General features: G+C 44.5%; 1 protein-coding gene across 2 annotated transcripts in view; it reads left to right on the top strand.

Annotated features, from left to right (window-relative positions):
• DENND3 (DENN domain containing 3) overlaps positions 1–21,698 on the top strand; it is a 41,165-nt gene extending 19,467 nt beyond the window's left edge. For both annotated transcript variants that reach the window (XM_082323354.1, XM_082323353.1), the window contains 14 exons: positions 1,808–1,904; positions 5,494–5,597; positions 5,906–6,087; positions 6,672–7,193; positions 8,479–8,741; positions 9,282–9,452; positions 10,362–10,491; positions 10,952–11,059; positions 12,275–12,414; positions 14,314–14,474; positions 16,102–16,235; positions 17,348–17,463; positions 17,592–17,729; positions 20,161–21,698. In XM_082323354.1, the coding sequence (XP_082179480.1) occupies positions 1,808–1,904; positions 5,494–5,597; positions 5,906–6,087; positions 6,672–7,193; positions 8,479–8,741; positions 9,282–9,452; positions 10,362–10,491; positions 10,952–11,059; positions 12,275–12,414; positions 14,314–14,474; positions 16,102–16,235; positions 17,348–17,463; positions 17,592–17,729; positions 20,161–20,361 (2,467 nt within the window). In that variant the 3' untranslated portion in view covers positions 20,362–21,698. The remainder of the gene's footprint in view (positions 1–1,807; positions 1,905–5,493; positions 5,598–5,905; positions 6,088–6,671; positions 7,194–8,478; positions 8,742–9,281; positions 9,453–10,361; positions 10,492–10,951; positions 11,060–12,274; positions 12,415–14,313; positions 14,475–16,101; positions 16,236–17,347; positions 17,464–17,591; positions 17,730–20,160) is intronic.
• The last annotated feature ends 6,065 nt before the right edge of the window (positions 21,699–27,763 follow it).

Genomic DNA, 27,763 nt, shown 5'->3' with positions numbered 1-27,763 from the left:
CAAAAAAGTGCAGCAAATGGATGGCTGGTTTACATATGCTTCATTTCTTTTTACATGGATACTAACATACTTGACCATGAAAATGAAACTGCCTACCTGATGTTCATAAAAAATCTGATTATATGGACAGAGGTCTGCAAATAGCGGTGTGGATAACCATCCCCAGCTCGTTCTTGCTGCCTCTTGCTCCCGTTTGGATCAGCTACCGAATTGCTCACATAAATGCTCCCTAACACTTTCAGTCAGAAGGTGCTGGGTTAATTTATATAGTCCAGGTACCAGGTCTCTGTTAACCTGCTCGCTTTTGTTGGGTCAGCTTGGGGAGTGTTCATGCAAGTGGCTGGGCCCTCCAGGGGGACAATAGCTGCTGGGTATGCAGGATAGAACAGACTTTACAGCTAGCACGGCTGGATGAGGAAAATGAAATGCATTTACAACCTGATGGGCTGCTACTGTGGGATTCGGTGGATGTCAGTGTTTGGCAACAATATGTTCCAGATAAAGACGAGGAGAAACGCATTTTGCTGCTAACAGCTTGAACTCTTTAACGCACTAAACGCTTGGCTACAAAAAATTAACAGATGCTTTGCTCTCTAAGAGGTAATACATTTGGCAAAGGGGTTGATTCTTTTCTTGCTTTCTTTCTCCTTTCCTTCAAACTTTTTCTTTGTTCTTTTTTTCAGCCTTGTTTCTTCTGTCTTCTAATGCTATATCTACCAGCGTCCAGGAGTGAAGGAAAGTAAATCTCTGATGCAATTGTGCTGCCAGTTGCTACTGTCTTCAGTGACGCACTGTAGTATTTTTGTGTGCGTGGAGGTTCTGTGTTTAAAGCAAACAATGCTAAATTTATGTAGAATTCTATAGAACTACATACTTTCACTAACCATCGTTTTTCTGAACCCATATGGCTTGATAAACTGGTAATGGGCTTTTAGCACTGATTTATGAAAGACAAGTGATGTATAGGCCTTCTGTCGGGGCTATGCATGGGTATGAGCTTCCCCTTTTGTGCTTACATTCAAATTTTAGCTCACCAAATTATTTTCTTTGTTCACATATCTTAATGGGAATTTCTTATTCCTCAATACCCAGCATAAGTAGATGAAATGAGATGTAATAATAAAAGGAGCCCTGATTTTAGCTACTTGCACATCTCTAGCTTAAATAATTATCTTTTCTTACTCATAGACTTCAATTCAGAGAATTGAATTCTCGTTTTCTCTTCTATTTCTATAGTTCTGTCTCTTTAGTTTAACACAATTGCCAGTTGTTGCTGGCTTTGAGAGTGCAGCAAAAAAATACGTAATCTATAATATTTCACGTGCATGTTACAGCTGCAACGTAATGGGAGAGTGTGAGGTCAGATCACATCTTTCAGATTGCCTATGCGGATAGGTACACTTGTCTTTTTACTGCTCCAGACGGGTTGTATGTGATTCAGGAACTGTGTATGTAAATGTAATTCCAGGATTGGAGCCTAAGTCATGACATAAGTATATAGATTCTCCTCTGTGGGTTACTCAAATCGATCCCACAGACTCTAAGTGAATTTGCTGATTTGAAATGGCAGTGGCAGCAGGTAGCCTGTCTTACTTAATAAGAGTTTGCATTCTTTTTCTATGATTCAGTAACTCGGACTTGCTCATTAAAACTGAATTTGCCTTCTGATACTGCAGCACGTTTGTATTTTGCCTTCTGATGCTGCAGCGTATTTCTAGTAGTACCAGTGGGCTGCTGCTACTGCAGAAGTGCAACTTGCTTACAAATCTCCAAGCCTATTTATCTATTTATTTATTTTTGTCTCCAGGGAGGTAAAAGACCATCTAAATTATGAACATAGGGTGTTTAACAGTGAAGAATTTCTGAAAACAAGAGCAATTGGAGACCAGCCATTTTACAAAAAGGTAAATTCAGTGTTAAATATGTTGTGATTCTCTGTTATTCATCTGTATTTTAGGATTAATGCCAAAAAGTAATAGAATGGTCACAGTTTGGTCTGTGTGGTGTTGTTGAACCCCCAACTTTCACAGAATGCTTTCCCAAATTTATTTTATTTACTATAAACAGATAAAACAGTAGACTGCATTTTGGAGAGCAAGGTACTATGTAATTCCAGAGCAAATCAACTGTAATTCCTTGGTGGTGAGATTAACCTATGGCAGATGGTCAGTAAAGCTACATCTAAACTGTATTTTAAGCACAGGCACCTGTCCAGACTGTTTGGATCGAAGCCCATATGCAGACATGAGTTTTCAGCAAGCCTGTGAGCGCAGCAGAAGGGAGCTCAAAGGACACAAGTCAAAGTACCTGTTTTATCTGCAGCCTGAGCAACAGGGCGTGGAGTTGGCGATGCCTGCTTGGCTCCAGGCCACGCTCCTGTTTCCCACAACGCGCCACAGCGAACGCATGCTGCTGACTCTGAGCACGAGTGGCACTGCAGTGTGACAGGGCATACGGGACGTAGGTTGATTTACCTGACATGTGCTTTACCCGGTAATGTAACCGTAGCTTATAGTGCATAGCCTTGGGCCAGGCCCAATAGTGCTGGAGGCTAAAGGACAACCTGAAATCCCCACTTAGTTTTTCTTAGTCCTTCTGCTAACTTAGCTCACTGATCTGAGCTTGAAACCCTGTAGGGCTGTGGAGTTTTTCTGTACAAGCCCTGAGTCCCTTTCTGCAGCTGCCCTGATAAGCTTGATCCTTTCGTTAGCATAAGCTTGATCTGCTGAAACTCCAAAATGACTCAATTTTTACCCAGTGTATACAGTGTATACAGGTTTTTATGCAGGATGCAGGTCTGTTTTCCTCTGGAGCATAGACAATACGGGCGCATGAATCTGCCTTTTATGTAACGGCTTTGTATATCCTAAAGAAGGCCAATGGCATCCTGGCTTGTATCAGGAATGGTGTGGCCAGCAGGACCAGGGAGGTGATGGTGCCCCTGTACTGGGCACTGGTGAGGCCGCCCCTCGAGTGCTGTGTTCAGTGTTGGGCCCCTCACTCCAAGAAGGACATCGAGGTGCTGGAGCATGGCCAGAGGAGGGCAACGAAGCTGGTGAAGGGTCTGGAGCACAAGTCTTATGAGGAGCGGCTGAGGGAGCTGGGGTTGTTTAGTCTGGAGAAGAGGAGGCTGAGGGGAGACCTTCTTGCTCTCTAAAACTCCCTGAAAGGAGGTTGTAGCGAGGTGGGGGTCGGTCTCTTCTCCCAAGTAACAAGCGATAGGATGAGAGGAAATGGCCTCAAGCTGCACCAGGGGAAGTTTAGGTTGGATATTAGGAAAAACTTCTTCACCGAAAGGGCTGTCAGGCATTGGAAGAGGCTGCCCAGGGAAGTGGTGGAGTCCCCATCCCTGGAGGTATTTAAAAGCCGGGTAGATGTGGTGCTGAGGGACATGGTTTAGTGGTGGACTTGGCAGTGATAGGTTAACCGTTGGACTCGATGATCTTAAGGGTCTTTTCCAACCTTAACGATTCTATGATTCTATGGTCAATACCTGATTTCTGAAGAGATGCAAGGCATCTTTCTCACGTTCTTGCACCCTTTGATGCAATTTATATAGTAGTTTTTAACAGATACTTTATTAAGCAGCTTCTTCTAACCTCCTGGAAGGCGTGTTGTGCTGTTATTTAAGCTTCTCAAAAGTAAAATACTAGAGTCGTGTCTTCACTTCTTTTGGTGATACTATACCTTGTTTAACAAACCTGTGGGTCAAAGCAAATGATGTCAGCGTGTGAAGGAAATAATCAGAAAAGTATCTTGTTTTACTTCAGCGGTAGTTGCCAAACTTGGCAGAATATCTGGCAATTCAAAGATAACAAACTGATGAATCCTAAATAGGAAATCAAGTTTGTTGGATAAAGCTTGCAACACTAACAAACATTCTTAAAAACAAGCGAACAAAAAGGAAAAATTAAAAAGAACCTATTAATACATCATCAGGAGAGAAATTAATCGGAATTGTTCTGACCAGGATTTCAAATTAATAGAAATAACTAAAATATTTTCATTATCAGTTTCTAATACTATAAATAAAGTAGTGGCAATTCTATGAATTGAAATTTAAAATTCAGAAGTGCACATTTAAGAAGAGCTTTGAGCAGTTGACTCACTTAAATAGTAAATAACATAGTGGCACGTTTGCTTTCAAGTAAATCTTAGAAGATAACACAATACGGAGTAGTTACTAGTTGTATCTAGAATTATATTAAGAGAACTCCAAAAACCATTAGAAAGGACCCTTTCAGTTCCTGCAGCTTGTCATGGAATTGTACATAGAATTGCCAACAAAATATGCCATCTACTGGAGAAATACTTAAAAGCAGAAATCTTAATGCTTTTGTAGATGCCGTTTTACAGGATACATTGCAAATGGGTTGATAAGAGGCATCTTGAGTAAGAATGACCTATTTATTGGTGAAATGTTTCCATTAGATTCATAAGTAATCTAGGTACTTTTAAATTTTCTCATTTGCTTTTTAAAAACATCAGAGAAATACACTGATGCCTGACCAATGGGGTTTTGGGGTTGCTTGGGTTTTTGTGTGGTTTTTGGGGGTTTTTTTGGCTTTTTTTCTGTCCTGTGATAAAGTCCAGGACTAACAAGGGTACTTTAGGTAAGCCTCTGGGATATATCATTAATCAAAGTAATTTTTCATGGTTACATTCAAAGATACAACTGTCTTTCTGTTAGTAAGTTTGTAAAGGGTGGAGGTTGTATAAACATACAGACAGGATTCCTGGTTATAACAATGTTGTCTCCTGATGAAGTTTGCATTTGATTTTTCTGAACAGATTCATTTTCTGAATTGTTTATTTCAAACAATACTAAAAGCCCTGTGCTAGAACTAACTTTTATATAGCACACATGTTGTATTGCCTCAAATCCTAGCTTTCATCTTACTTTAATTTGCAAAGGTGGGAGATGGTAACTTTCCACTTATTTTAATTCACATTTGGCATTTTTTATGGTGTCCTCTATCCTAAAAGTAGCAATTTGACTTTTTAGAAATTATTTCTGGATGACACCATGATAATTACCTGAGCAGGGAACAATTTTGGGGGTTACTAGGAGAAAAGATGACTCACTTGTCTTTTCAGTTTGATGACATAATGTTAATTTAGAGTGCCACAAACTTCTTATTCCAAACCATAGACAATATAATCAGCACTTAGTTATAGGCAGAAAATATACTGATAAACTTCAGTAGCTAAAACTATGTTTTGCTCAGTACTTCTCTTTTTTGTTTGGTTTAATCTTTTGGAGAGTGGTCTGAGATTACCAGTTGCCACTAAGCAAATATCCTGAAAGTACAGAATGTGAATGGAAACTGCGTTAGTTTTCTGTTGTCGAAACTTTCAAATATTTTTGGTTTTGTGATTGCTAAATTGGAAGTTCTCGGCTTTGCATATGCAAGGATAATAAAAATGATCAAAATGTGCTAATAAAAATGTAATTTGTAAATGATCCACAGTTAACCAGTTTGTGTCTCACAGGTTTTAGAGACCTACATGTTTCACTCTTTTCTTAAAGCTCGTCTGAACAGAAAGATGGATGCTTTCGCTCGACTTGAGTTGAGTACCCAGTCCGAAGAGGACAGGTGAAGTTTTCTCATTCCTTATTCTGTTTTTGAATCTTCTGTTGATATCAACGATAAAAGTCCATTTGACTCTATTGGTATGAGATCAGGTCATCTATGAATAAGATTATGACTAATTGATAGGCCATTTTATTAAGATTACTGTAAAAGGGTGATATGAACACGTCCAGCCATGGCTGTTGGAATTGTAAATTGGTGCTATAATGGTAATTTAGTACTAGTATACAGAAAAAAATAAAATCAAGTAGTAACTTAGTGTGTATGTAGACTGAATTTTAAAACTAGTTCTATTTTTTTGTTTTTCTCAGATTAAACTTGATGTTTCATACCCCAAGAAGACTGACCATGGAGAAAATGGCTTCTAAACGATTTAATCCACAATACATGATTAGTAGGCGTATGGTAATCAGTATGCCTAATCTGCAAGATATCAAGCTGCCAGAGGGCCCTACTAGAAATTCCTCACTTCGAAGAATAGAAACAGGCGTTGGTAAGGGAAGAATGTGTTGAACAAATACAGTCTCTTTTTTGTTTTCTTTATGGGTGACATCACTGAGTAATTTTCCCAGAAACAGTGTCAGATGCTGGAAAAAATCAGTCTGTAGCCTGCTGTAAGTTTTGCTGTACCACAAAAGACTGATGGGTCACAATAGGATTGATATTGTAGAATTGCTTCCTGAGTCAGTAACCATGTTCAGTCCTCACCCACCTTATTTCTGGTTTTCCACTACCTTTAAACGTAGGCTTGGGCTTATCACCGTTTAACAAAGCAAGTCCTATAAAAACTGCACGGGTGGGTTTTTTTCCTTTTGTTTCTTTTTTTCTTTTTTTTTTCTTTCCCAGAGTTTATAATATCAGATTAGGGAATGTTCCGATAATGTGGATGATGGACATAGAAGTATATTTGTGTCCTCAGCACAACTGTAATCTTACTTGAATTTCATGCGATGTAGTTGCTTGTGGCTGTGATGGGGATTCCTTTTGTTGTTTGTAGTATGACTGGTTGCGAAGATACTCATGCTTTTACTTGCTGCTTATACTAATCGATGTACTTTTGTTTTGTTTTGTTTTTAGCTGTAAAAATGCCCTCCAAATCAGTTACTACGTTCAAAATCCCAGAAATTCACTTTCCTCTCATGTTGCAGTGTGTTCACTCCTACTATACAGACTTCTTCAACCATCTCAGCAAAGCTATAAATACCTTACCACCTGATAACTCAGCATTGCTGGCAAGGTACTTCTACCTCCGGGGGCTTATTAGCTTGATGCAAGGGAAACTACTAAATGCACTTTCTGACTTTCAGAACCTAGATAAAACAGACTTAAGAATTTTCCCTACTGATCTTGTAAGAAAAATAGTGGAAACTATGCCTCCTTCTGAGCGTTCTCAAGCAGACCGCAAACCGGAGCTGAAGAAGCTCATAAGTCGAGTGATGGAAAAACAAAGAGAAGTTATGAAAATAGACGACCACGTAAAAAATTTTGAATTGCCAAAAACACACATGCAACTGGATGATTTTGTGAAGCGAATCCAAGAATCTGGGATTGTCAAAGATATAGACACTATACATCGGTTATTTGATGCCCTAACAGTAGGTGAGTAGAAGATACATTTTTAGTGACCATCCACATTGGTGCAATGACAATTTCAAACTGTTTTTTTTAATGAACCAAAATAAAATTTTTGTCTCCGGGTTTTTTTTTTTTGTAATTTTTATTCAACATTTTCTGGGCCTCTAAGAACTCACAATATGTGACCTTTATGGACAGCTTAATTAGGATAATTATGGAGAGTAGATTTAATGTATACAAGAATGTCTATCCTTGCATCCACAATAAAGACGAGGAATCTACTCATATTTGGGCACACGATTTACAATTTTTCAAGTTGTGTAGGTGAGGTAGTTTTGGGATCTGATGGTGTGCAGTTCTGCTTTGGCTTAGATTATGGGTAAAGTGAATGTCCTAGTTGCTAATGGAAAATACCTCTGTGTTGTAAAACCACTAGGTAACATGGCAAGGTGGCAGTCTGTTAAAAATAAACTAACAAAATCCAGAATTCAAGTAGCTACAGTTAATCTCCTCTTGGATGGTCATCATAGCAAAAGGAAAGCTTACATTAATATTTGAGAGGACTTTCTTCTCTCCTGAATGAGATCTGAATCGTCTGATTGATTTCTAAAAACATAGTTTGAGAGTGCTTTTATAAAATACTCAGTTCTCTTTCTGTGCCTAGTTACTCTGGTAACTGTTGTATTTTGTGGCCACAAAGGATTAAATATTAGTCAAAATAGCAAGACTTTCTGAAGCCAGCGGTAGCGTACGTCTCGCAAGAATTTGTGTGTGTTTGAGATTCTGCTGTCCAAAAGCTTGAAATCTTAGAATAATTAATTACTTAGATTACCTGTTGCTGAAGTCTTTTAACTGTTATAACTTTAGCTCTTATCCAGGTTGGTTAAGTATGTGATATAGTAGCATTCAATAGAATAAAGAACTGGAAAGTCATAATGAGAAGTATTCAGCTCAGTAGGGAAGTACAAATCCTTTCCCGTTGGCTGACTGGATTTTTGGCATGAATTTAAAAAAACGAGACTGGCACAGTGCTTGCTCCCTCCCTCCGTACAGTGGGGTGGAAGGGAGGATGCCAGATGCATGGGGCCTATGGCCTAGGCTAACTGCAGAGGAATCTTTGTACCTCAAGAGAAGGATTTTGTCTCTTAACTGTCTTCCAGGCCTATTGTTTGTAGTTTTTGCACCTCGCTTACCCGTTATGCTGTTAGGGGCACAATTTGAAAGTTGTTAGTATCGTTTAAAGCTATCTTTTGTGTGCAAATCTGTATAATCGTTTCTCACAGTAAACAAGTTTTTAAAAATTTTTCAGGACATCAGAAACAAATCGATCCTGAAACGTTCAGAGATTTCTATAACTACTGGAAAGAAACTGAAGCAGAAGCTCAAGAAGTGAATCTGCCACCAACAGTAATAGAGCATCTAGATAAAAATGAATGTGTCTACAAGTTATCTTGCTCAGTTAAAACTAACTATGGTGTAGGAAAAATAGCTCTGACCCAAAAACGCCTGTTCCTTTTGACTGAAGGAGGACATCCTGGCTATGTCCAGATTGCTGCTTTCAGGGATATAGAGGTGAGCATCAAGTAACTTCTTGTTCTCTTGCACGCCTAAGGATATAGGCCATGTCCCATTCTGCAGAGATCGGTCTCTCAACTTAAAGTTCCAGTAAGGAGCGTAAGAAACACCTCTGAAGTCATAACTTATGAGTGATTAGATAAAATTCTGGGTCTTTGGACCAAGAATTTCGGAGCAGATGTAATACAGTTTGCTAGGTGCTAGGAGGACATAGAACAAAAATCAAGGGGTCATAACCTCTAGATGTACAGAAAGGTGCAAAGCACAGCAGGATATAGAGCTAGGGATGTTTTAATGACATGAGCATTAAGTGTGCTTATTTGACTGTGCGGTCAGCAAGCCAGCTTGTACCCACTGTGTAGTGAAGTCTGTATGATGTTGTTTGAAACTTATATTTTCATAAAACCATCTCTGCTTAACAGTGTGTATGGACAATTGAAATCATTAGCTGTAGTTATGAAGAGAGCAAGTTGCCCTGTAGGATGCGTAGTGCACCTTATCTGTGATTGCATTTTCTTTGTTTCCCTACGCTTCCAGGATGTTAAGAGCACGACTGTAGCTTTCCTGCTTTTGAGAATACCTACTCTGAGGATTAAAACATTATCTAAAAAAGAAGTCTTTGAAGCTAACCTTAAAACTGAGTGTGATCTCTGGTACCTGATAGTGAAAGAAATGTGGGCTGGAAAGAAAATGGCGGATGATCACAAGGTATAAATATGGGAATTTCTAACCAAATAAGTATGAAGTATGTGCTTTCTGTCTCTGTCCTAAGTAATTCGTGCATCGATCTCAGAATTTCTAGGTTTCAGCAAACAATAGCGAAGTCATAAACTTTTATTTTTGTTGTTACTTCTAAATATAATACTTCCAGAATAATACAAGAAAGGAAAAAGAGAGAGATTACATTTAAAAATATAGGATATTATTTCTTATCTGTTGGCATGGAACTTCTAATAAACTCACAACACATGAGAATAGTGATCCGAACTAACAGAAAATTTTCCCCACCTTGCTTCAAAATCTTAACGTGTAGAAAGAGTTTTGCCATGCTGGAACCCTGATGGCTATAGATCCTATCGAGGAATAGACCAAGATGTCTTCTGCCACAGAAACCTTGAGAAAAAGGATTGTACAAGCAGGGTTTCCATTTAAACCACATAATTCTTCATGACTGCTGAATTTAGTGAAAATGCAGCTTGGTGGTCCTTCAGGAAGGATTTGAATCATTTTAGCCAAGAGGAAGCTTGGCTTTCTTCTCTTGTGAAGAGAGATCCAGCCTGAAAATGGATACCCATCCTGTGCCTGCCGTATGTTTTCCATCAGTGCCGTTCATGTGGTTTCGTTTGCACATCCCCTATCAAGATTGTGCCAGATCTGAAATACTTCTTTCAGTGGAATGAATTAATGCTGGCTCCTGGCTCCCTGCTCCATGACCGTGCTTGGGAGTGGAACATGTGATGTGGGAGTGGGGTTTGACTGCAAGTAGCATGAATTATGCTGCAGGGCAGCACCTGGCTAGCACTTGTGCTAAGCGTGACATGCGTGGTGATTATTGAACATAGCGACTTGTAAGAATAACGAGCAATAGATAAACTACATTAAGACTTTTGTCTTTAGGATCCTCAGTATATTCAGCAAGCACTGACAAATGTTCTCCTGATGGATGCTGTGGTTGGTGCCCTGCAGTCCTCCAAAACCATATATGCAGCCTCTAAACTGTCTTATTTTGACAGGATGAAAAATGAAGGTCAGTCACGTAGCAGTGCTACAAAGCCTGCTGTTGTTGCATCATCTGTCTCAGCTCTTTCTGTTTATATTCCTGTTTTCAAACTGATTATCTGTAGAAATATAAAAAGATGTTAGTCTCATTGCACTTTCATGGACGTAGTTCGTTAAATGGTATTAATGGAAAGCTTAGGGGTGGGGTGTGTTTTGCTTCTGTGCATCAGAACCTTAGTTGGCATGTCTGTCTCCCTGTTGGCTGCTGTGGTTTTGTTTTGGTTGTTTAGACTGCTTGGGTGTTGTATGCATGCTTCTGCTGCCAAAATTCATACAAATGGTGTTTGGGCTCTCCTAGTCAGCCAAGGCTAGAGGGAAGGAAAAGTGAGAAATGTGAATAAATGGTGCAGAATTATTATTTCGTAAGAATTATAGATCTATTTCAGGCTTAAGTGTGCACTTCATGACCTTTTAAAAATCTATTTTAGTGCCTATGATGGTCCCGAAAACAACTTCAGAGACATTAAAGCACAAGATCAACCCCTCAGCTGGTGAGACATTTCCACAGGCAATAGATGTCTTGCTTTATACGCCAGGTAAGGTGATGTATTGCTTGCTTTATGTTAGCCCAGCTTTAATTAGCCTATAAAGCATGTTATCTCATAAGACCTGCTATTATGACTGCCTGATTTTGTTCACATTCTGACATGCTTTGGTTGTGTGTTGAATACTAAAACAGAAAATCATTAAAAAAGAACAGTAATATTGCATATTAAGATACTCCAAGGCATAGCTTTCACAGTCTTAATTTGTCTTCCTGTGTGTATATGCCTTATAATAGACTTCAATTATGTGTTAATGTGCCAATTTCCCTTTAAGATTTCTGCTTCGTTTACTGAGCAGGGTGGATGAATGATGCTCCAGCATTGATCAATATTCATTGTTGTTTTTTTATTTTTCAGTAGAGTCACATGGGGGTGTTTGGTTGAGCCACAGTGCAGGGAATAGCGTACCACCTCTTGAAATCTCAGCCAGACCTATATACCCGTAACTCTCACTGTATAGTATGTGATCTAATGTACTATTCATTGCATGCCATTTAAGTCCAACCCTGAAGAAAGCATTATCAATTTCCTTGTGAGCTTTTGTGTGATACTTGGCACGTTTATATCTGACTAATTCAAAAAGCATTGGAGGAAAAAAAGAAAAGTTAAGGACTGTGTGCAATGGACATGAATTTAGATAGCAGATATGTTAATTCTGGAAATTTCTAACTCTTAACTTCATAACCTTACTAGCTTCTGATGTAAGTTCATGTGTAATTCCTAGTATTTGGGCAATTTGAGACAAAAGAAGAAAGTTAGTGGAATTCCAAAGTCAAGAAAGTGGGCAGGAGCAACTGTATGTGGGTGGGTGGGTCGTGGTGCTTTTCGTTCTTTGTAGGAAGAGGTTTCTAAGTGGAGCTCTAATGGAGCAGATAGAACGAGTGATTTATTAGTTGTATTTCATAGGGCTTAAAAGCCTTCCTGCAATCCCAGTTAGCGACATACTTAGTCATCAATGAAAAAGATTCTCTCTGCTCTGAATAACTCTGAAGTGTAACATTAAACCATAAAGCGAGCTGAACAAATAGATGAGAACGAGCACAAATTCCTTGTGAAAACTGCGTCGTTCATTAACCAGTGATGTGAGTTCCAGAACACGGATGTGTTTTGTTAGAAAGCTGCTCTGCCAAATGGTGGTTTTCCCACACGTCTCCAAAAGTGGTTTATTTTCTTTTACCTCTCTCATCTTCTCTGCTTCGTTTCTAGGGCATCTTGACCCTTCAGAAAAACCTGGCAACGCTCATCCGAAACTCTGGTGTGCTTTAAATGAGGGCAAAGTGGTGGTCTTTGATGCATCTACCTGGTCTATTCAACAGCACTGTTTCAGAATGGGCCGCTCTAAACTGGTAAGACTGACGCACATACCGCAATTGCTGCTTTAGCTTGGTGTTTTTATTGCTATAGCCTGTATGACCCTGAATCACTGTCGGTCCTTTAAAAGTTGTAGAAAGACACTTGAGTTGTCTGGGCTTCAGTTAACTTGGAGAAATGGAGACTTCTGAGAAAAAAGGAAAGGAGAGAAAATGGATTCCTAACAGAACAAGTCAGTGGGTGGGAAGCGATAGATCAGATATCAGGAGGGCCTACTGGCCTAACGGCATGGCTTCTTGGGGCAGGAAGGTGGGTTTGTGTCCTGGTTTCAGCTGGGATGGAGTTAATTTTCTTCTTGGTAGCCGGTATGGGGCTGTGTTTTGGGTTTAGGATGAGAACAATGTCAGTAACACACTGATGTTTTGGTTCTTGCTAAGTAGTGCTAAGTAGTCGCTAAGCAGTGCTTACACTAGTCAAGGACTTTTCAGCTTCCCCTGCTCTGCCGGGTGCACGGGGCGGGGGCTGGGAGGGAGCACAGCCAGGGGGGTGCTGACCCAGACTGGCCAAAGGGCCATTCCATACCACATGGCGTCATGCTCAGTATATAACCTGGGGGAAGAAGGAGGAAGGGGGGGACGTTGGGCGCAATGGCGTTTGTCTTCCCAAGTAACCGTTCCGCGTGATGGAGCCCTGCTCTCCTGGGGATGGCCAAACACCTGCCTGCCGATGGGAAGTAGCGAATTAATTCCTTGTTCTGCTTTGTTTATGTGCGCAGCTTTTGCTTTACCTATTTAACTGTTCTATTTTATTTTACTTCAATTATTAAACTGTTCTTACCTCAACCCATGAGTTTTCTCCCTTTTACCCTTCCGATTCTCTTCCCCATCCCACCAAGGGGGGAGTGAGCAAGCAGCTGCGTGGTGCTTAGTTGCTGGCTGGGGTTAAACCACGACAGTTTGAAACAGTTGAGGAGAAAGAATAATGGAAAGAATCAATATAAAGAGAAGATGAGATGAGCCCTAAGAATGGATGAAAAGTCACTTGTGCTGAAGAACTGGAAATTGGGGAAAGGTGTAAGGAAACCAGGTAGATGATATTGAGAGATAACACTCTAAAAGAAGATGACTCAACCAGCAGGTTAAAGAGAGTTGCTCGTGAAAGACCACCTGAAAAGAATAACTCTCTCAATGAAAGGGGAAGCTGAACCAGAGCTGCAGACTGAGTGAAAAACACGCAGTAGAGGGAACATGCAGGAAAAGGGATTGGATAGGTCACTTGCGTGAAAGCTGAGAAACATCACTGTGGATGAGTGTGGGAGAGAGTCAAAAAGGGAGAGGTAAAGCTGATAGTGAAGGCCTGGGTGGAGGGAAGATGGAAATCCAGGAGAAGAGTCGGATACTGACCTATTCTAAAGAAGAGAAAGAAAAGAGGAGGAAAGTTTGGAACGGATGGGACTCAGGAGAGAGAGAAATGAAGAGCTTCTGAGTGGGGGAAGGACTTTCCAGAGACAGTAGAGGAAAATACAGTATTTTCTTAGACACCACTTCTAACTGAAGTAGGAAGTGTGTTTATATCAGATGGTTAGGACAGCTTCCAATCCAGAAGAGAGAAATGCACTTAACTTCTGGGGTTTCCCCTGATGCCTTTTGTAACTTTTACTTTGTTTGGGCCAGGAAACACAGCTTTGAGTCAGTTACCAAAATACATTATTAATCCTATTTGCTGAAGGATAAACTCAGCAAACAGATCTGTCCTCTCTCATTATTTATAGAGCAGAGCAAAGGATAGAATACTGGAGCGCTCAGTCTTCATCTCTTACTGTCATCACCAAAAAACTGTAGCATCTTAGTATAGCCTTTTTGTATGTTACATTAAAGAGTGATTTTTTTTTTTTTTTCTTCTAGATTTTATTTAATTCTGCTTTTTCTCCCCAGACTTGTATGATCATGGTAGAACAGAGTCAAGTGTGGATCGGTTCTCAAGACTCCATTATTTATATAATCAACACCCACAGTATGTCTTGTAATAAGCAACTAAATGATCATCGTTCTGACGTTACAGACATTATTGTGGAGATGAAGAATGGAATACCCAGGTATATTTAATTACAATGTTTTCTTCTTAAAAATACATATACAAGCAAATGTGAAGGACGTCTGTACCACTGAAGAGTCATGGACTTGTGGAGAATCTTTCTGTGGTTGAATAGGAAGCCATTTTATGTAGCTGGAACAGCATTCACCAGCCTAGCGAATTTGGCCCACAGTGAGCAGAGGACTAGTTAAAGATCCAAATGATACAGTATTGTGCTTGAATTATTTGACTGAAACAAAGGCAGAAAGTTAACTTGTGCTGAAGGAAAAGGAGCCCATATAGGAAACCAGTGACTGATTTTCCTAGATGTTGGAAAGAATTTATTGTTTTAAACAGGGGAGCTTATCCTGCTAACATAAGCCTTCATTTAGCCTGTTTTCTGGCTCCCATATTGTATATGGTAAACTAAGAATTTCCTTTTTAAAGAAAGAGCATTATGTACTTTGGAACAAAGAGGATAAAGGAATGCTTTTTTGGATGAGGATGAGAGCAGCCAGGAATTGGCAGCATCCAGCGATGAATCGATACAGATGCAGTTTAAGGACCACTTAATTTTTGCTTTGAGCACATGATCGACTAGATGTTTACAGCATGCTTCTGGATGTTTTCTGCCTGTTTGTAAAAGAAATAATACATTTATTGTTTTGTTCAGGCAAAATGCTTTTGATCTTTTGGTAGCACTGGCAAGAGCGTTGGCTGGAGGCCTTAACCTGCTGTCTTCCCGTGGGGGCAGCAACTCCCAGGCCAGCCCAGACATCAGCCATAGCTCTGCCAGTGGCTCAGCAGGTGTAACTGAGTTTCAGGGAGAATTTGCTTAGGTGTTGCTGGAACATTCTGAAAAAGGTTTTCTCATCTGAAGACAAATGTTAAAAAAAAAAAAAAAAAAAAAAAAAAAAAGGTAGTATAATTTGTTTTCTCAGGTGCAGTGGCAAAGAAAAACAGTTTCGAGATGTTTTTGTCCTCACTTGACAGAAAAAGAGAGAAAATCCAACAGGCAACAACATTCAGGAAAATTACAGAAGTTTTTGTTGTGCCTAACTACTCACGCATGATGTAATGCGTGCTCTAGTTCACTTAGAGCTCTGAATCAGCCTGCAGTGTTTCTAATGTTACAGAGTTTGTAAAGTATAATCTTAAGAAGAAAAAAGCATCTGTACTAGAATACTTTTGTTCCAGTAGGAGACATAAGCAGCTTGAAAGGTGGATGCCTGGCTGCGACCCAGAGCTGTTGGTTGCTTAAATGCACTTTCAGCTGCCTAGAGCCCGCTACCTAGAACATAGCGAGGGAACAAAAAACGTTTAGATCCTTCCCTAGGCATCTTGGTGGGCACAGGGTGGACATGTTCCTGTCCGCCCAAGACTCTGGTCACCTTGTTTAAAAGAATTGAACCAGTCTAATTGTTTGCTATTAAAATAATGATAGTATCTGGCCTTGAAGGCTTTTGGACTTCAGTCCATTTTCTGTTGGAAATAGTTACTGTGCTTCCAGTCTCTGAAATGAAGAACATTAATTTGGCTTACTGTAAAATTGGTTATTTTGCAAGTAAGTCTCTTCTGTGTATGCACTTTGTTCTGAACATGAATGTACACTATACTACTGTTGTTATTTCTTTAATCTGTACCAACAGCGAAGCATACTCAAGCAGTTTAGATGGAACAGTGATTGCTTGGAACATCAGCACTCTGAAAGTTAACCGTGTCTTTCAGCTGCCCTGCCAAAATCTCACTTCTATCAAGCTTCATAATGACCAACTGTGGTGCTGTAAGTTCATTCCTCAAATAATTAAAAAAAAAATTACCTCTTCACATAATACGCTGTTTTATTAGACAGAACAATACATTAATCTCAAACTCAGACTTAGGTGTACATGTACTAGGTTAACAGTTGGACTTGATGATCTTAAAGGCCTTTTCCAACCTAAACGATTCTATGATTCTGTGATGTTCTTCCCCTGTTCTCCACTTAATCTGTTTAAGCAGCCTTCTGTAGGTAAGGCCTCCAAAACACTTACATAGGTGGCTGGCTTGGATTGCTCCTGGAGGTACTGCCCCTGCTGCAGGATGTGGCTTCTGGCTACACTGGATTTGTCTGACCTCCCCTGGCAATGCCTGTAAATTGGAATGGAAAACTTTAAGATAGTCCTTTTAAAGTTTAGAGGGGCAATTAGCAGTTGCAAATTGCTTTTGGTATTTCAGCTAGACTTTACGGTGTTGGTTTGACTTGGTAATCCCCAGACCTACATTTTGGCCACTTCTAGAAATGTCGTCCCCTCTGTAGGAGTTCAGATGAATGAAGTAAAGCTTCGTGGTAGGGTAAAAGATCATCCTGAAGTTGTTTCATAAATGGTGACCGATTCAAGAATTTTGCACTGATTCTCAGTGCTGCCATACACAAGAGCCTGGATCGAAACATATCTTAACAGAACAGCAGCTAAAGCCTTGGGAAATTCCTGGTCCTGCTGTGGGCAGTAGCGATGCTGCCGTTGCTGTGGTGGGTAAGGATGCAGCCCCGTTAACTTTGTAGCACAGACACTTGGTCTCAGTTCTGTTGATGAAAATAATTGTGTACTCGAGAGCCTAAGTATGAGATGTCCTAATTTAAGGAGTTTGTTTCCTCTCCTCTCATCATTTTTGGACTCCAAACTAACAGGTGTATGCACTGCAGAATAGCGACTAGCATTTGGAGAAAGAACAGATCTAAAAAATAGATACTGTGAAAACCAGGAAGAAGTACCTCAAAAGATTTCACTGTTGACTGAGAAACAAGACAGCTGTTAGATGCATCCATTTTATTTTGCCTTTTTTCTCTGTTGTTTATAGAGATGGAGGAAGTAGACACTTCTGTTACTAACTCTTTATCTTTTAATATTGAAGGTACTGGAAGTTGCATACTTGTAGTGTCTACTTATGAATTTCAACTACAGATGAAAATTGACCATCACCTGAAGGATGTGTGTTCCTATTTTCTCTGCTTCCAGCTCTTTCCGGAGGTATTATATTTAAACCATTAATAGAGTTTAAATGAAGCATGACTATGTGGCTTTACAAGCCATAGTTACTTATCGCAATATACTTCTGTCAGCAATGCTCATGTTAAACGTTTCTTTCTGTGCTTTAGAGAGACGAAGCGTGGGCATCTTATTCAGGGAGTAGTGACCTGTATATTTGGAACACCAGAGACCTTACAAGTACGCCTCAAAAGATTCATCTTCAAGATTGCTCTGAGATTACTTGTATGATAAGAGTTAAAAATCAGGTGAGAGGCATTTGGACTGTTTTTGCCTGTTGTGGAATTCTTTACTAAAGTTTTGTTTGTTTGCAGCTCTCATGGGCTGTCATTTGGTTAGCTTCTTTACTGGGTGGTTGCATACATACTGGTTTGAAACGTTGATTCCTCTTTGAAATCAGAGAAGCTAATGACTGCCCAACACAACTGGCTGTTACAGGTATACCCCAAAACGCGTGTCAAGCCAAAAGCCTCATCAGTAATTAAATGCGCGGGGACTTTTATTAGCCATTGACATTTTCAGGGAACTGTAGAAACTGAAAGTTTACTTCCCTTGATATTTTATCCAAGGCTTAGTCCTAGGAGCCCTGAGAAAAGGTTAATAGACAAACAATAAATGCCAATTAGCTGATCTATTTTTGTAGATGACCTGTTTCTTGTTTAGTTACGACGTTCCTAACTCAACAGAGACCAAAGGAGCCAATGGCTTCCTATCTTAGCCCCTTGTGTCCCTGTCATTACTGGCCTCAGGCTGTGTACCTGCGCTGTCTGCATGGCATCAGTAGCTGTGCAAATGCTTGTAGTCATGATACCACATGGGCAGGTTTAGGGTTAATTTGCAAATAAATAGTTAATATATATCTATTGGGAAAGCAACTTGCTGAATCTTTTTCTCAAATTTTCCCTCCTTCCTTCCTCAGAAATGACTTTTTTGCATGATTGCCTCATGAAATAGGGAAGCTTTGTGTGTATTCAGCCCTTGCTTAGATTTGTGAACTGAAATGGAAAAACCTTTTGAGATATCCATCCTCAAAGTAGAGATGGATATGTTTAACCCCTGTTTCATGGGAGTTAGAGGATTGTTTGGAAACCCTAAGGCATTAAGCTCTCTTTTGTTCCACTTCAGATCGCATAATGTCTCTATCTGAAATAGGATAATTTCTGGCTGGCTAGCATTACTAATACACAACGGTGAGCACTCACCCTGTACAAAAGTGTCCACAAGAAGACCACAGCTGTGTTCTGCTGGGTTGGACAAGATGCAGCTGACCCCATATTCTGCTTCTCACAGTGGCATAGCAATGCTACGTAGGGAGAGCCTGTGAACCTCGCCTGTATCTGCAGTCCTTTCCCCTTAACTCCCTCACTGTCCATGCTTCTTGTTCAGGGGTACTAAAATGTACACCTCTGCCTCAGTCTTTTATTATCTATTTTGGGACCCAATCTCTGTGGATCTGGTTTCGTTTCAAACTTGCTGGTGCCACAGTTTGCTGTAGCAGCAGGCTCCAGAAGTTCACTGCCAGCCATGTACAGAGAAGTACTTTCTTCTAAGTGAAACTGAACTTTCACTGGTTTCCACATGTGTCCCTTACTTCTCTAATTGCGGGATGTGTTGAACAATGGTTCTACATTCTGTTTATCTGCACTTTTGTGATTTTGTAAACCTTAATGTGATCCCTCCTTAGCTGCCTTCTCTCCATCCTCAGGAGTCCTGGCTTTTTCCATCTTGGCTCATATGACAGCTGTTCCTTTCTCTTGGTAGTTTTAGTTACTCGTCCCGGCGTTTTCTCTGTTCTTGCAGTGCAGAGAGCAGAACTGCACACAGCACTCAAGGTATGGGCATGCTGTGGTTTATACAGTGATAAAGTAACGCCTTCTGTCTTATTCTCTGCGCTGGGTCTGTGGAACCAAAGGCAAGTCGAGTTGCCGAGGCGAGCAGCTCCGGTGCCAGCACGATCAGCAGTGGAGCCCTCTAATGTGGTGCACAGAGGGGTTTCCTGAACTGGGGGAACCTCAGGGGAGCCAGGAGACCTGCTGGCAGCCCGCAGCTCACGTTACAGCGGCTGAGGAGAGCTGGGCAGGGCCAGGAGTAACTGTGGCCAAGCCTCCACATGTATAAAAGCAGCCCCTGGCGAGCGCCAGTGACCAGGGTGGGCAAACAGGCTGCAGCGCGGCAGTTCACGCAGCAGTTAGTGTGTAGAGGCGTGCTGTAGCTCTGCCGCCTCGACCAGGGAGCAAGGGTCTCCACCCGGCAGAAGGCCACGGCCTCCCTAAGCTCTGCGCCCACCACGACTGACGCAGCTGCCCAGACAGAGCTCCGGTGGGAACACGCTGCCGCCCAGGTGCCAGGCTGCAGGCTGTGCCCTGCTCCTATGCTAGTACCGGGCGGCAGCAGCGAGCGCCCCGTGGGAGGTGCGCCCAGGTAGGGGAACTCCTCCGCTCGGTGGCAGAGCTCCAGGAGGAGGTGAGTAGGCTGAGGAGCATCAGGGACAGTGAGAGAGACGCGAACTCCAACAGATAGATATATATATATATAGGAAATTTTCAGTGTTTCCCTTTTCCAGCCTAGCCAGAGAGAGCCCTCGCTGTATCAGTGTGGCATGTTTTTACTCCTTCACTGTATTCTAGACTGAAATGTAAAGTAGTGAAAATGATTGTGGTTTGGCTTTGTTTCCTCCAGATTTGGGTTGGCAGCAGTGGAAGATCACAAGGCAAAAGCAAAGGGAAGATCTATGTGATCAGTGCTGAGAAGAAGACTGTGGAGAAAGAGTTGGTCGGTCATGCCGATACAGTAAAGGCGCTGTGCTCGGCGGAGGACAGATACGTCCTCAGCGGCTCTGGAAAGGAAGAAGGGAAGATTGCCATTTGGAAAGTGGAATAGTTAAGCTATTCAAAATACGTCTACCTGTGCCGGAAAAAAGTGAAGACCTCGGGCTGTGTTTGCTCCAGCATTTTCCATGTATTTCAACTACCTGTCAGTGTTATTGTTTTGTATTTATTGAGTTATTTTAGTCCCTATATTGTTGCAGAAAATCAAAATAGAAGCGAATCTCTCCTTGCACCTTGTGCTGCTGCCGCACGTTTGATAAAGAAACAGAAATGTGAATGGAGGGGTCACTGGCTTTAAACTTGACGTGTGGCGGTGTGAAGGGTGAGGGTTGTAGGCCAGGCTGTCTGGTGCAGGTTGCATCGAGAGAGCCGGAGCCGGTTCAGGAGCTCCACCGGAGCCCTTCTGGGCTGTGCACGGGTTGCCTTGATACTGTCTTTACAGCCCATAATAGCTGGAAACGGTCACTGAAAAGAAAAAATGAAGTGCGTTTGTTGGATTTATGGAGTTGTTACTGTAAATGCCGAGTATCCTTCTGAGCTAGCAGCTAGATTTGGCTGGGAGGACTGTCCTTTGCCCCCGTATCTATATTTATGTATTATTTAAAAGGTCGACGCAGACAGGCTCTCCCTGATAGCTCTGAAAGCTCCCTGCTGGTGAAACGAGATACTTGGCTCTTCTTAATGACTGTTTTACTTTTTAAACTTGTTTTTCCTTTTAAAAACAATGCACAGCACTTGGCATTTGTAACACTTTGTGAAACTGATTTTGATTTTTTTTTTTTTTTCATCTGAAGCACTTACTTAATTTATTTAATTTCCATACATCTTATACATGCTTTTGGAAGCAACCAACCTTTCAGCTTCTGTGTAGACAAACCTCTGCCACTCCTCCCTGCAGTCGTGTCTCTGTAATCAGAGGAACTGCTGGTATTTTGTGTAGAACCTGCTTAATTTTTAAGTACTGCAGAGTCATCAACCTACTCCTTAATTACCGAAGCCAGCGTCATCCGATTGCAGCCTCGAGGGTTCCCTCGAGCAGCGTTCCCTGATCGCTTCCTGACCTACGGTGTTTTTTCCATTGATGACAATTATCTCCAAGTAAAACAATAAATCTATGCAGAATAGTTTTAAACTGTATCAGTGCTGAGTAAAGTGGAATACAATGTGTAAAATACTGTAAATAGAAGGAAAAAATGGGCTGCTACTTTTCTGAATAGATACACAACAGTGTAGGCCTAACAGAAGTGTAAACTAGAAATATGCTCCGTGTAATATTCCTAACTCTTTCAATGTGCTGATGAAAGGTTTTATCATATGGTGGTAACTGAAATTTTAACTTTTTAGGGTTTTTTTCAATTTCAGAATATTAAACACTATATTGATACTCTGGCCTGTCTTTGTACCTTGATCTTATTCTTGTATTGAGTTACACAGGAAAGATGGTTTTCAGCAGTGACTCGCATCCTATCTGTGCTCTGCAGAGAGGAATTGCCTGGGTTTTTCTTTCTATATATTCTGCTTTCTAAAACCAGCTTCTGCTGGTAATGTGTCCTCTTCTGAGCCCCTCATCTCTAACTTTCAGGTTCCTTATTTCCTCCCCTGGCAGCCGTCGGGCTGCTGGTGGCAAGCGAAATGAATTATTTACTGAATTAAAAAATGTCTCTGTACAGAGACACACAAGTGCTGCTGAAGGAGTTCCACTTGCTGCAGAGATGAACCCAGCTCCACCAGCCTGCTGCCTGCCCGTCACTGCCTTCATCATTGATTTTTCAGTCCTGCCAGACTTTTTAAACCTGGTTTTGCCTTCTCAACGGGTTCGTACTCAGCTTGTGTGAAAATGTCGGATGACAAAACTAGCAAACGTCCACTTTCACGCTGTGAGTTCTTTTATTGATAAAAGACTCCAAAGTAATTTGTTGAATAGAAACATAATTTATTGAGTAGACGTCTCCTTTTAAAAACACTGCTTTCTTTAATACCAGCTGTTGAACGCCAGTATATAGAAGAGTTTAACCGCATCAGACAAAACCATGAGATACAAGGATCCTTCAAGAAAACGAACCCATCCCCAAGAGCAGGAGGAGCAGCAATACCGATTCAGCTGAGCTGAGGAGCGCAACGCGCCTTGCTTTGTCTCACCGGCGGGACGAGAAAGCTCGGGTACGTGTCCACTTAACCACGTCAGCGTTGCTCCAGCGCGACAGCTGCGGAGGCAAACCCGCAGGAACGGCGCTGCGGGGTTTGGTTCTGTTTTCAGTGGATTTTCAGTTCCTTCCCGTCAGCCCCTCGGTGGTGGGAAGGCACAGGGGAAGGGAGCCTCGCAGCTCCTCCTTGCCACGACGGCTACTAAGAGCTTGCCAGGTCTAGTTGCCAGCGCGCAGCCCGCGCTGATCCTGCCGACTGATACTGGCTCGTGACGTCCGTGTGTCGTTGTCTCTCTGTCCGGCTGTTGTTTCACCCTGGGGTAAGCTGTTTGAGGCAGAGACCGTTCTTCTGGTTGTGCTCATGTAACGCTTGGCATGATGCCGTGTTGGCCCGTAGCGAGGGCTGCTGCGAATCGTGGCACTATAAATCCTAGCGCTTGACGGCTTCAATTTTGTAAGCAAGCCGTTTGTTGAGCCTTGCGGTTAAAAAGCAGATTGTCAGGGCTCAAAACAGGCTGACAAACCGGGCAAGTTTCATGCTTTGCCTGAAATTGTCTCAATCTTAAAACTGTTTACAGGTTGGTATGTGAATGGAAAACAGAAGTTTAATAAATACTTATAAATGTATTGATGGACCAGCCAGAGCCCCTGCATCCTGCCAGTCTGTTATCTTTTCCCTTGCTCAGCTATTTTGGCTCCTCTCTGCCCGTCTCCCTGTAGTTGCCTCCCGGGAGCAATGGCAGCCAAGCCCACACGAGTATAAAAGAAGCCCCTGGCGAGTGCCAGTGACCAGGGCGGGCAAACAGGCCACGGTGAGGCAGGGCGCTGTAGCTCTGCCGCCTCGACCAGGGAGCAATGGTCTCCACCCGGCAGAAGGCCACGGCCTCCCTAAGCTCTGCGCCCACCACGACTGACGCAGCTGCCCAGACAGAGCTCCGGTGGGAACACGCTGCCGCCCAGGTGCCAGGCTGCAGGCTGTGCCCTGCTCCTATGCCAGTACGGGACTCGCCAGAGGTGAGTAGGCTGAGGAGCATCAGGGAGAGCAAGAGAGAGAGAGAGACTACTGGAACCGCACCCTGCCTCCCCGGGACAGACCTGTCAGGCAGACAGGACCCATGATACGGAGGACTCCCTATCCTCTCTCCGCCTGGCTGAACACAGTGACTCAAGGGATGGGGGCAATGGCGACAAGTTCCTGCCTGGCGCAGCCGGCGCGTGTCCTCCGTGACTGCTCCACCTTCCCAGGTGCCCGTGCATAACAGGTACGAGGCTTTGCACGTGGAACTGAACATTGATGAGGATGATGGTTCATCTGGGTTGGAGGGGTCGCCGAGGTTAAGTCGGCCTACGCCCTGCATCAAAACCACTTCCATAAGGAAAAAAAGATGGGTCATTGCCATAGGGGACTCCCTTCTGCGGGGAACAGAAGGCCCAATGCGCAGACTGGACCCGCTGTTCAGGGAGGTCTGCTGCCTCTGAGACCTCCCAGCCAGCCAGGATGAAGACACCGATGAATTATTCTACAAGGAATTAAGGGATATCTCTGCATCAACTGCCCTTGTCCTTATGGGTGATTTTAACTTCCCAGATGTCAACTGGGAATATCACACAGTGGACACAAACAGGTCCAAGATATTGCTGAAGCACGTTGCATATGATGATAACTTCTTGGTGCAGGTACTGAGGGAACCAGTTAGGAAAAGTGCCCTCCTAGATTTGTTGTTTGTAAACAGAGAGGGACTTGTGGGTGAAGTGGTGGTTGGTGGCTGTCTTGGTCGCAGTGACTACGAAGCAGTTGAGTTTCAAAGGGTTAGGAGAAAAACTGCCAGCAAAACTTCGACCCTGTGTATGGGGAGAGCAGCCGTTGGGCTGCTGAAGGAGCTAGTTAGTAAGGTCTCCTGGGAATCTGCTTTTGAAGGTATTGGGGTCCATGAACGCCGGACCCATCTCTTAAGACCACAGGAGCAGGCAATTCCAAAGTGTGGGAATTCAGGCAAGCGGGGCAGAAGGCCGGTTTGGTTGAGCAGGGATCTTCTTCTAGAACACAGGCGGAAAAGGAAAGCGTATGGACACTGGAAGCAAGGACAGCTGACGTGGGAGAACTACAGAGAGCGGCCCTGCGGAAAGAGATCTGGGGGTTGGGGTTGATGGCAAGTTGAGTATGAGCCAACCATGTGCCCTGGCAGCCAAAAGGGCCAACCACGTCCTGGGGTGCATCAAGCACAGCATAGCCAGCCGGTCGAGGGAGGTGATTGTCCCACTCTGCACTGCACTGGTGCAGCCCCGCCTCGAGTACTGTGTGCAGTTTTGGGCGCCTCAATATAAGAGGGACATCAAACTATTAGAGTGTGTCCAGAGGAGGGCAACCAAGACGGTGAAAGGCCTCAAGGGCAAGACTTAGGAGGAGCAGCTGAGGTCACTTGGTTTGTTCAGCTTGGAGCAGAGAAGGTGGAGGGGTGACCTCATCGCAATCTACACCTTCCTCAAGGGGGGCAGCGGAGGGGAAGGTGCTGATCTCCTCTCTCTGGTGCCCAGCGACAGGACCCAAGGAAATGGGATGATGCTGCATCAGGGGAGGTTCAGGTTGGACATTAGGAAAAGGTTCTTCTCTGAGAGGGTGGTTGGTCACCGGAACAGGCTCCCCAGGGAAGCGGTCATGGCCCCGAGCCTGTCAGAGGTCAAGGAGCGTCTGGACGATGCTCTTAGTCATATGGTTTAGTTTTAGGTAGTCCTGCGAGGAGCAGGGAGTTGGACTCGACGCTCGTTGTGGGCCCCTTCCACCTTCAGCTATTCTATGATTCAAACCAAGGGATGGCAGTGTTTGCTTCTAGAAATAACCTGGCTGCGGAGATGGGAGCTGCTTGGAAGTTCAGGCTGTCTTGTGCTGGCTGTGACTGCCCCGACGGGGCCATGCCGTCAGGTAGGAAAGCCCCTTCCTCCCCCTTCCAGCTGCTGTGGGTCTATTGGTAGGAGTAGGCCCCTTGCCCCATCAGTACCGACTGAATCCTGCCTGTCGCTGTCAGCTTTTTAGAGCGAATGAAGCAAAAAGCCATCCTCCCCCTCTGCCGTGAATCGCTGGTGCTCGTTCTGCAGCTGTGTCAGCTGCCGCGGTCCCAGCCCGCTCCCCACGCCTGCCCGGGGACGCAGCACAGCCCGCGGCTGTGGGGCCCATTGATGTGGGTCCCAGCTGCGATGGGGTCGGCTGCCGTGTGGGGGCCGAGGACGAGGCAGGATTCCCCCCGGTGTCTGGCTTCCCCCTCCATGGTGCTTCACCCCAGTGCCTCGGCCCGTTGCCCGCTCTCAGCGGCGGGCGGGCGGCCTTCGTGCCACCCCAGGTGCCAGGAGAGGGAGGATGCTGCACAAATGCCACCTGGCCCCAGTGCGGCCTCCCAGACCCAGAAAAGGAGGCAACCGCTGCCTGCTTGGGGCTGGGAGCTGCGGCGGCAGCCGCCCGCCACCCTTGGCCCCAGGATTTGGGCCCCCGTCCTGCTGCAGCTCCCCTTCCCTTGCTGTGGCTCTCCAGGCCTGGTTCCTTGCTGGGTCGCTGCCCCTTTTTGGGTCGTGGGACCCCGAGTTGAGGGTGTGCGTTTGTGGTGTCACCGCCTGGAAGATGGTGACCCCCCCCAGGCACGTCCCACGTCCCCGGTGAGCTCTGTGCTCACGCGTGTGCCACGCAGCAAGGCCCAGGCCGCTGGGGAGCGGGCGGTAGCGGGGGGCTGGGGGCGCACGAGGTCTCCGCTCTGCCTGGTGCCTGCGTGGGGGCACCCACGCAACGCGCACCATAGGGCCTGATCCTGCAGGGCACGGGTGGGGCGGGGGTGCTCAGCAGAGCCTGCACCCAGCAGCAGCCGCCACGCAGAGGCGGTGACAAGCAGCCGTTGGCTTTTTCCTCCGTACGTACCTACCGCAGCCCTTGGCAGCAGGCGCCATTACCTCCCCTTCCAACGCTGAGGGCGGGTGAGGGACATGGGGACCACATGCCACCCGTGACCCCCTGGATGGGAGAGATCCCACCCCGGCTGCTGCATCCCGACAGGGGGACAGACCCCCCTGGGGCAGACTGGGGGGAAGATACTGGTTTGCTGGCTGTTCCACCCTCGGTCCAGACTGGAGCGTGGGGGCAGCGCCGGGGGAGGCTCCTCTCCGAGCGGTTCCCAGCCACTCCAAGGCCACTGCGAGCTATTTTGTAAGGGTTGCGTTTAACTCGAACAATAGCTGGGGGACTGACGCAGCTCCTTGGTCCTCACCCCTTCCTCGGCGTGCTCCGGCCAGCCCGGCCCCACGCCCCGCTCCCACCCCGAGGAAGGACCCGCTGCCCCTGGCTGGGGATCGCAGCGTCCCGCTCCCAGGGCCAGGGGCTGAGTCACGGCTCCTGAGCCGCCCAAGGTGCTTTCTCACCTCTCCTCCTCGCTAGGGATGACCCTGCAGGAACAACCGCACCCGAGAGGTTTCGGCTTCCTCCCGCTCTCCCGCCGCGGCGCTGGAAGGGATGAAGGGGGCTGCCCCGTCCTCCCGCTCTCTTGGCACAGGGCCGACGCGCGGATACGCGGGAGGAGATGCACAGACAGAGAGGGGCTCAGTGCTGCGCCTTGCAAGACCCAGCCCAGGGAGGCTCAGGTTTATTTCTTTACTGCTTTCACATCCCTTTGGCCTCTTCACTTTTAATTGTGCCAGGAGAGGACAGGGATGTAGGCCAGTCCCTGCCACTTCATCCCCGCTTCGCTTTGGGCTCTGCCAGGAGGAGCCCCCCATGGCGAGGACCAGCTGAGCCAAGAGGCTCTTGCCCTTGTCGTAGTTTAACCCCAGCCGCCAACTAAGCACCATGCAGCCACTTGCTCACGCCCCCACACTTCATAGGAGCCCTGTACTAGCTACAGCCAAAAAAATTAACTCTATCCCAGCCAAACTGGGAGAAGAGGAGGCTGAGGGGAGACCTTATGGCTCTCTGCAACTCCCTGAAAGGAGGCTGTAGCGAGGTGGGGGTCGGTCTCTTCTCCCAAGTAACAAGCAATGGGACGAGAGGGAACGGCCTCAAGCTGCGCCAGGGGAGGTTTAGGTTGGATATTAGGATAAACTTCTTCACCGAAAGGGCTGTCAGGCATTGGAAGAGGCTGCCCATCCCTGGAGGTATTTAAAAGATGGGGAGATGTGGTGCTGAGGGACATGGTTTAGTGGTGGACTTGGCAGTGCTGGTTAACGGTTGGACTCGATGATCTTAAGGGACTTTTCCAACCCAAACGATTCTATGAGTCTAAACCCAGCACAGCCCTCCTCTGGGTCTTCTGTGGGTATTTGGAGCAGCTCCTTCCC

The sequence above is a fragment of the Platalea leucorodia genome (genome assembly GCF_965183815.1).
Source record: "Platalea leucorodia genome assembly, chromosome: 1".
NCBI lineage: Eukaryota > Metazoa > Chordata > Aves > Pelecaniformes > Threskiornithidae > Platalea > Platalea leucorodia.
Note: the sequence above shows the minus strand (reverse complement) of the source record. Positions and strands in the feature narration are given on the sequence as shown.